Source organism: Perca fluviatilis, chromosome 8 (genome assembly GCF_010015445.1).
Source record: "Perca fluviatilis chromosome 8, GENO_Pfluv_1.0, whole genome shotgun sequence".
In the NCBI taxonomy this organism is placed as follows: domain Eukaryota; kingdom Metazoa; phylum Chordata; class Actinopteri; order Perciformes; family Percidae; genus Perca; species Perca fluviatilis.
The window spans coordinates 3,133,031-3,143,420 of NC_053119.1; the positions used below are offsets into that span (position 1 = coordinate 3,133,031).

The 10,390-nt window shown below is 41.1% G+C and overlaps 1 protein-coding gene across 1 annotated transcript in view; it reads left to right on the forward strand.

The window, feature by feature from the left end:
- Positions 1–5,997, forward strand: part of calml4b (calmodulin-like 4b) — a 38,583-nt gene extending 32,586 nt beyond the window's left edge. The window contains exons 4-5 of the mRNA XM_039809714.1: positions 723–911; positions 5,590–5,997. Coding sequence (XP_039665648.1) covers positions 723–911; positions 5,590–5,687 — 287 coding nt within the window. The 3' untranslated portion in view covers positions 5,688–5,997. The remainder of the gene's footprint in view (positions 1–722; positions 912–5,589) is intronic.
- Positions 5,998–10,390: the final 4,393 nt, after the last annotated feature.

The following is a 10,390-nucleotide window of genomic DNA, read 5'->3' on the forward strand; positions in this document are numbered from 1 at the left end:
TACAACAATGTTAAAAACAACAGACAAAGCCAGAAATCTTGGTGTAGTCATGGACTCAGACCTGAATTTCAACATCCACATGACGACAATTACAAAGTCAGCCTATTATCGCCTTAAGAAAATATCAAGGATTAAAGGACTTATGTCTCAACAGGATATGGAAAAACTTGTCCATGTATTCATTTTCAGTAGACTTGACTAATGTAACGGTGTCTTTACAGGTCTCCCTAAAAAATCAATCAGACAGCTGCAGCTGATTCACAACGCTGCTGCTCGAGTTCTCACTAAAACCAGGAAAGTGGATCACATCACTCCGGTTCTTAAGTCTTTACAATGGCTTCCAGTGCCTCAAAGAATTTATTTCAAAGTACTTCTGCTGGTTTATAAATCACTAAATGGTTTAGGGCCAATAGACATTTATGATCTGCTATTGCAATACGAACCACCTAGACCTCCCAGGTCATCTGGGACAGGTCTGCTTTCTGTCCCCAGAGTCAGAACTAAACAAAGGGTAGCAACGTTCAGTTTTTATGGAATGAGCGGGGGAAACGCCAGAGCAGGGTCATGAGAGGAGGGAAACGCCAGAGCAGGGGGAATGAGAGGGGGGAAATGCCAGAGCAGAGGGAATGAGAGGGGGAAACGTAGCAGAAGATCCGGTAACATGGTGACATTATAAATGATTGGGCCGGTCCAGTAACATTAAGATGTTGATGTTCCTGCAGATTGGGGCGGAGAGCTGGACTTCTCCACCTTCCTGAGCATCATGCACCGGCAGCTCCAACAGGAGGCGCCGCAGGACGAGATCCTGGAGGCCATGAGGATGGCCGACAAAGAGCAGAAAGGATACATCCTCGCCTCAGAGCTGCGGGCCAAACTCACCGGGCTGGGAGAGAAGCTGACTCATCGAGAGGGTAAGAAGCCATCGGCGGATTCTTACAAATAAGAACGCATGGTTGGTTTTCACACACCTAGTCTCGCACAGCGCTGCAGAGGAAGGTCTGGCAATGCAAGACTTATTTATTGCCATTTCTTTAAACCAATCACAATCGTCTTGGGCGGTGCCTCTGCTAAATAGCCTCGGGAAGGAACTTATTTTGGTGGAACACGTGTACGTTCAAAAGTAGTTTTAGTCGTGCAACAGAAAACTCAGATTGGACAGATAGTCTAGCTAGCTGTCTGGATTTACCCTGCAGAGATCTGAGGAGCAGTTAACCATAGTCCTCACAAATCAGCCGGAGGTTAGAACGCCAACACAGAGACAGAGGAAGGGGACGGACATCTGGCAGGTAATTAGGGACATCCGGCTAAATTTTCTGGCGGCAACGGAGCAATCCCGTGAAGCTGACTCATGGAGAGGGTGAGAGGACAGCTGCTGATTCATACACACAGTTTTATCTTTTAGACAGAGGGGGAAAAGAGTACAAACATATTCTACTTGAGTTAAAGTACTATTACTTTGATGAAGTAAAATACTTCATTTAATGAAATCGCAGTCTTTTGCAATTTGATTCAAATTCGCTTTTGATTTGAGTTTGTTTCGTTGTTACTTTGCCAAAGCTACTGTACGTTAGAGAGCTTTTTATTAACTTATTTCTACTCCGTAACGGATGGGATTTAAAATGTAGCAAAGTTCAATTCTTCAAACAAAACATACTTAAGTGAAAGTAAAATTACAGATGTTGCTTGTTAGAATAATGTCACATACTTATATTTTCTGTCAGGTTTTACCCTTTTTAAACATTGCTTCTTTCCTTCTGTTCCTTCATTTTAATCCTCTTATGTGAAGCCCTTTGGACATCCACACAATTTAAGAGGCTTTGCATCAAAGTCTGGTGTGAAAACAATGAAGCTTCAAATTGAGGGATTTTCATTACTGCAGATAATATTGAAAAGGAGTGGAAATAAAGATAACAGCAACACTAAATGGGATAATGTTAGTCTCACTGTTAAATAGGAGCTAGACGCTTGCACAAAAATACAGCAAATCTCAACAGAAAAGTCTTAATTTCTTAAAGGGAAGGTTCAGTATTTTTCAACCTGGACCCTATTTTCACATGTCGTCACCTTCCTAAAATAATTGCCTAAGTCATTTTTTTTTTTTTTTTTTAAATGATTTTGTTGCCTAAATCATCTCCTCATGGTGCTGGCCACCTCTGGTAAAATTGCCTAAATCCTCAGTTGAACAGGTCATGTGATTCTACACCTTTAGTATAATTGCCGATGTCAAGCATGTGACTTAGGCAGTTTTATTTTTTCTGTTTTCTGAAAAACCTGAAAAAATTACTTAGGCAATTATTTTAGGAAGGTGACGATGTATTGTGTGACTGATGGGGACATCATTTTTTGAAATGAGTCCCTCTTGAAAAAGTGGTGGTAAAAAGTGTTATAACCTTAGATGGCCAATAATGCACGCACACTTTGAACGGTTAACAGACTTTACTTAACATCTGCAGCAGCCCACATACACAGGTAGGAACACACAGGAGAAGCACATCTCAACAGGGCGGGGTAACCTTCTTAACATCCCGGAGGGACCTGGGTTAAATAATAAAAGTTCCGGGGTGCGACACAGTTTCAGTCTGCAACAAAAAGGTCAGGATTATTTTAAACAAATACAAGAAGATTCATTCAGTTCATTTACAAATGATGAAATACAAGTTATAAATTAGATACACGGACACAGATACGAATTTGTGGATACAAATTGCTCTGCATTAATTTATGCGTTTTGTTTTACAAGTTGCAAATACTTATGAGACTGTTTTAGCACCATAGTTTTCCCCCATGGCATAAACGGAAATGATGTTCTAGTGGGCGTTCCCAGGACTGCTGATTAAGTCTATACAGACGCTAAAGGGTGATTTTTGCGTCAGTATCTGACACTAAGAGACATTGACCAAGCATTAGTATTGGATGAGTTGGGAGTGAGAATGGGTTTTTTATATATATATATATATATATATATATTTTGACGTCCACATAGGGTTACATTGCAGCCCGGTTTGCGGCTTTTGGCTGCAGGGCTCTCGCTCAAAACTGAACCAATTTAACCAATTAGTCACAAAAAACAAGGGAAACAGCGTCCAGCTTGAAAAATACCAATATTGCTCTTTATAATAAGTTTTCAAGTTAAAGAACTTTTCTAGCCTGTGTGTAAAATAAAGAAGTTGCAGGAACGCTTCTGGTATCCTTTGAACCACCGGTGCTCATGGAAGGGAATACAATTCACAAAAAGGAAGAATTATGACCCTGAGGAAGGCTCAAGCCGACATGCTTTTTACACCCCATTTATTATTATTAAAGGTCTTTCATCACTTGTTATAACCAACCTTGAGTGCCTGGAGTCGATTCTTTTATGAGTTTTTGGTCATAATTCTTCTTCCTTTTTGTGGAGTGCCTGTGTGTGTTGAAATAAAACAGAACAAAGCAGGCTGTTGCAAACAAAGAAGAAAACCACTTTCCCTCCTGAAAGGCCTCTCTGCCAACACAGGTGTTGTCACTTGTTCTGTCTGATTAGACCTTTGCTCAGGTGGAAGTGTGGAGCAACGCTGGGATTACACCAGGTCACCAAACTTCACAAATCATTAACAATGATCAAAGTATAATTTACACTTACACAGAGAGGGGCAACAAAGTACCAGAGGTCTTTGCTCTATGTTTGCTTTGTAAAACATCCAGTTTTTCCATTTAACAAAAAGAAAAATGTGTTTTCAGCAGAGGTGTCAAAAGCATTCACATTCATTACTCAAGTAGAAGTATAGATTCTAGGGTTTTAACCCTTGTGTTGTCCTTCGGGTCCCAGTGACCCAAAGGACAACACAAGGATTATGTACTTCCGTTTACTTTGTTGAGAATTGCTCTCTAAACAAGGGTTAATACAGCATCTTAGTTCTTGTTTGTACAGCATTTTGGTCAGCTTAAACTGTGTTTAAATGTGTTCTAGAAATAAACTTTACTTACTTACTTTACAAGAAACAGGGTTTAGAGAGCAATTCTCAACAAAGTAAAGGGAGTACATAATCCTTGTGTTGTCCTTCGGGTCACTGGGACCCGAAGGACAACACAAGGGTTAAAAGACTTCTGTAGAAGTTGAAGTATCAACTCAAGCTTTTTACTCAAGTAGAAGTGTAAAAGTACTGGTTTCAAAACTACTTATACTTTATTATAAAAGTAAAAGTAATGTAAGGGGGAAAAATGCCATTAAGTACAAAAGCTTAGCCCGCCCCACAGGGGCCTATAGTGCACTACCCCACCTCCACAAAAAAACATTTTTTCTAAAGGCCATAATGACTATAATGTTATATTAAAATGTTAATGTTGAAAAATTTGGGATGCACCTGTTTCTGCCACATTCATGCCCATTGAAAATGAATGCATTTTAGCACAATGCAAAAAACATATATGTGTACTACTGAGCATTAACATGTGTTTCATGGAGCGGAAGATATGATGAATAGTTGCCTATAATTATTGTAATGGTGCAAAGAGTCAAACTTCAGAGGCATGTTATCAATAGCCTTTATTGGAATGTAAATGTCCATCCAAGCTTAGCTGCAGGAATCTGGGAGGGCAACGGATGTAAGATAACCAAACTGGACAAGAAAATTACCGGTGCTTGGTTGGGACATTTCGCTCGAGTTCTGTTGAGTCTCTGCCACGGGTATCTTCGTACTAGGCTACGTACGTCTGCTATGTCCTTGCTGGAGTGTGACGTGATTTGTGTCATGTGCAGGTGCGACAAGAAAAGATCATTTTGCAAGTGAAGAAAGTCTGTTTGTCGTAGGTTTGTTGTAGTACCACTAAGTTTTGTGTGAAACCACTCCGTGAACTGCGAGACGCACAATATACGTCACTTTTCTAGCTAGCTAGCTATCTAGCTAGCTTAGCTCTGTTCCCCGACACATGTAACGTTGTCTTACCTGATGTGTTTTATCCAGTGTCTTTTTTTTTGTCTTTTAAAGGAGCAAGTAACGTTACATCCCGTTACCAAACGCACAGACATCGTAGCTTCAGAGAGACGTCACTTAGAGACTTTAGTGTCATCTTTCTAATTACGTATTTTCAAAGTCTGATACTTCAACAGTTTTATGACAAACAGACTTTCTTAACTTAGAAAATTATCTTTTAAACTGAGAAACATCATGTGTTCATCATGTGTCATAGCTTAATTCAAAGGGGATCAAAACATAATTTGTCTCACTAGTTAACTACCGGGTAGATTTTTTTCTGTTGAGATAACGTCCCAATTGGTGGTCAATTGGAAGGGGAGGGACTTCGCCTCTCTATATGTTTAGGTATACTGGCTTTAAATGACGGACTAACGAGTTAAAGACATTTGTTTGGTTTTAAGGCTCTTCTGTATTGTTACGCACCAAGTTATCAGAGCTTTCAGTAAATTATTTTGTTCTAACTTGGATGATGATGTAAACTCTGTTACTGTAAAATGACTTTAACGCAGCATCTGTGTGGCCATAGCATTAATGCCTCGTACCAAGAAATGTATTTATTTAATCCCTATAACTGAAATGGCTCTTCCTAAAGGTTTCCGTCAACATACTTTGACTGACAGCCGTGTCTCTCTGTTGTCAGTGGACGAGCTGCTGAAGGAGGCGGGTGTTGGAACTGACGGGCGGGTCCACTGTGAGCAGTTTGCTAAAGCGGTGACTCGCTCCCCTGCAAAGCGCTGATGTCACAAACAACATCATCACCGAGCTGCTACTCAACCCTTTCTAGTGCAGCAAGAGAAAGACGTCAATTACGATTTTGTTTGGTTAAAGTGGCTATATGTAACTTTCAGTTTGTAATAGTTTTTATTACGTTGGAATGTTGCCTTAGGCCTATGTGTTTCAAGCCTGCTACTGATTGATTGGCTGAAGTGTAAGTAGGGGAAGGCTGTGAGTTGTGTTCATACCTAAATATGTAGTCCTAAATTTTATTTTGTGTGTGTGTAAAACAAATTTCCGAACTCTGGGATAATAAAGTATACTTTTGATTTTCTTTTTTGGTAAATCTTTACATCAATTCAAAGGGTGAAGGCTTAAAAATAAGAGTAAACAGTACATGTTTTTTTTTTACTTTACAAATGGAGCTACGTCACGTTCTGCGTCACATGGTTAACCCTAACCCTAACCTTCAGGAAGTGAAGTAACGTATGACTTTTACCCAAACCACCATCTTTTTCTAAACATAGCAGTTTTGGTGTCTAAACCTAATCAAACTGTGACCGCTTCACAACGTATTTAAAACCGTGATTGCTACCTTCTCAGGTTAAGATATGAGGACGGTAGTCTCGCATCGCCAGAGCCTTCCTCCACAGTGTCTGGCTAGTCCACACAGCATCCAGGATGGGAGAAAAACGTGCTCTGGTTTGTTGGCATTTCTTTAAACCAATCACAATCATCGTGGGCAGGGCTAAGCTCCAGACGGAGCCACGGTGCCTCTGCTAAATAGTCTCAGGAAGGAACTAGTTTTGCTGGAACATGTGTACGTTCAAAAGTAGTTTTAGTCGTGCAACAGAAAACTCAGATTGGACAGAGAGTCTAGCTAGCTGTCTGGATTTACCCTGCAGAGATCTGAGGAGCAGTTAACCATAGTCCTCACAAATCAGCCGGAGTTTAGAACCCCAACACAGAGACAGAGGAAGGGGACGGACATCCAGCCGAAATGAAGGACACTAATTTATGAAACGCTCCTTTGGGTTGTATTAGAGGGTAGGAAGAAACTGGTATCGTCTATCGTATGGTTTGGAGCAGTGGTTCTCAAGGTTTTTTCAATAATGTTCCCCCTTTGAACAGTGTTTTTAAGCCGTGTTTTAAGCCCCTAACCAGCACAAATAATTTTTGGTAGAAAAAAAAATACTAGGCTATATAAAGAGGAAGAATACAGCGATGTCAGCGATAGATTTACTAAACAACAGCCTTGGACCTGGAAAACATTTAGATGATGATTGAAAATGGAGACAAAAACTTGGAAAAAGATGGTAGGAAAAAGGAAGGAAGGCAAGAATAGGTCGAAAATAGTCATAGAAACGTAGAAAAAAGAGACAGTAGAAAGAAGAAAGGCAACACTAGGGCGACAAAAGTGACAAAAAATTCAAATAAGTGACAAACTTCGAGAAAAAGTGACAAAAACTAAGACAGTAGAGGTAACTACAGCCTTGTAACTGAAAAACATTTTGCAAAAAATGTCACGTACCCCCTGCAGTCCTCCAAAGTACCCCTAGGGGGACACATACCCCCTGCAGTCCTCCAAGGTACCCCTAGACTTGTTGTTTAAAACAAGTCAGCTGTAGACAAACCATCTCACAGAGCTAACGTTACATCATTATCAATGGATTTTGGCTCGAAATAAGAAGCCTGTTTTTGTTTCCTCCTGTCCGAAATCAAGGAACCGACTGAGAATCTCATGTGTGCCATGCGAGAACCAGCAACTACTGTACAACACAGGATGTACAAATCAGATTCTTTTTAATGTCCTCAGCGAGAGGAGAACTCCCTTATTTGAATATCTCTCAAGGTCTTGTTTCCTTCTTGCACACTGCCACAAAGGAAACACTGGCTGTGTCTCATTCGGCATCCTTCTGTCAGTACACTGCTAATGGTCACTGACCACTTCCTGCCGTAGTGGCCACTTTAGATGGTTAGTATTGTCCCAAAAGGAACACGTATGTTAAAACACTTACCGGAAATGACAAGCGGCCGGCTTGGCTCGCCGCCTCTCAAAATCTGACAAAAAAATCAGATAAACCGACCTTTGTCGTTTAAAAAAACAGACAGATTCAGCAACTGCACGGCCTATTTCTCTCTTCAAATGTTTTCAGAAACACGTTTCGGTGAACTGTTTTTGTAAAATACGAGATCGTATTCTGAACGAGCCGCCCATTATGCTTATCTGTTGTGAAATCTGGGAGAAGCCAGACCCACGTGACGCGTTCGTCCAATCAGCTGCTGGTCAACGTCCCCTGGTCCCTCCCCTTACCGCTTCGTAGTCAAGATGGCGCCCGTTTAGCGCGCGTAGGGACCATCGTTCCACACTGAACTTTTTGACCGTTTTTAGGGGGTCATCCTGTTACTTTCAGTGCTCTGAACTTTTTGCGTTATCTCCACGATATACTTAAAACTCAGTGTTTGAAGTGTGACAGTAGGTGCTTTGAGACACAGCCAATGTTGCTGTTTTACATAATCCTTGACTTAGATGGAATATGTTATAGATATCGCTTGTATGGTCTCTTCTTTTACTACTTCCCGTGTTGCTTTTATGTATTTTGTGTGAAAACTGCTGCCGTCTCAGCTAGGACTTCCTGGGAGAAGAGTTGTTGTGTCTCAGGGGACTTTCATGGCGGAATAAAGGATGAGTTAAATCATTTAATAAGGCGAAGCAGCAGGCGGTCGGGGCTCATCAAAGGGGCAATTAAATGGCCTTTTTCACCCTCCTGCTGTCCTCGGGTCATAGCTGACCCATTTTCAAAAGGTTTCTGCATCAGAATATTTGGGTTTCTTTCAACAAAAATGTTCAAAAAGAAACAACGTGGATGGTTCCCCTACAGCGCTCTTCACAAGTTAAAGAAATGATCAGTTACCTGCTTTCACTGAATTTGGGTTTTTTGAAGTTTCAATTTTAAAGTTTTGACCCAGAAAAAACAAGAAGTATCACAAACACACACAAACACACACACACACACACACACACAAAGAGAGAGAACATGTATCACACACACACACACACACACACAGAGAGAGAGAGAAAGAGACAACACAACACGTATCACACACACACAGACACACACACACACAGACAGATACACACAGAGAGAGAGAGAGAAAGAGACAACACAACACGTATCACACACACACACACACAGACAGATACACACAGAGAGAGAGAGAGACAACACGTATCTCACACACACACACACACACACACACACACACACACACACACACACACACACACAGACACACACACACACAGACAGATACACACAGAGAGAGAGAGACAACACGTATCTCACACACACACACACACACACACACACACACAGACAACACGTATCACACACACACACACACACAAACACACACACAGATACACAGAGAGAGAGAGAGACAACACGTATCTCACAAACACACACACACACACACACACACACACACACACACACACAGAAACATGTATCACACACACACACACAAAGAGAGAGAACATGTATCACACACACACACACACACACACAGAGAGAGAGAAAGAGACAACACAAACGATCACACACACACAAGACACAACACACACAGACAGATACCACAGAGAGAGAGAGAACAACACGTATCTCACACACACACACACACACACACACACACACACACACACACACACACACACAGACAACACGTATCACACACACACACACACACAAACACACACACACAGATACACAGAGAGAGAAAGAGACAACACGTATCACACACACAGACACACACACACACAGACACACAGAGAGAGGGAGAGAGACAACACGTATCACACACACACACACACAGACATATACACAGAGAGAGAGAGAGAGAACACGTATCACACACACGTATCACCACACACACACACACACACACACACACACGCACACACATGCCCACCCCCCCCACACACACACACACACACACACACACACACACACACACACAAACACACAGACAGATACACAGAAAGAGAGAGAGACAACACCCATCAATAATACACACACACACACACACACACACACACACACACACATACACACACACACACACGTTGGTTGACAGGAAGACAACCCCCATCCAGACTAAACTTTGACAATCGTGATTATCCACCAAATCATAACTATTTGTCAAAATAATTCATAATATTAAGTTGTTTTTAACGCAAATTAGGTGTTATTTAATTTTAATTAGAAAAAAAGCACAAAACCCCCCTGAAAAAAACCTCGAAAAAAGTGTCTTAAATAAGGTTAATTTTCTATTTTTACCGGAGAGGAAAACAAGTTGCACGGTCCAGTATTTAAACGTTAAAAAAAGGATTTTAATAGACGCACATTAGAGTAGATATTTTATAGAATAATTTCACATCAGGTCTGTTTAATAAGATGCAACATCTCTGCAGAGTCTTTGCAAACATCTGTTCTGTCTGCATGATGTGACATGTTTGCTCTGCAAACACAGTTTGGAACATTTTATGAAGGGGAAGATTATTTGACTGTAAAGCAGCATGTCATTTCCTGTTAGTAAAGCCTCCCGCGTGGAAAACCCATCAGCTGGGTTTTGATGAGACACAACAAAACGCTGGAACCTTCCTCCGGTAATTCACAACGACATCTCTAACGTGCTTATGTAATCGCTCAGGGAGAACATGGATTTAT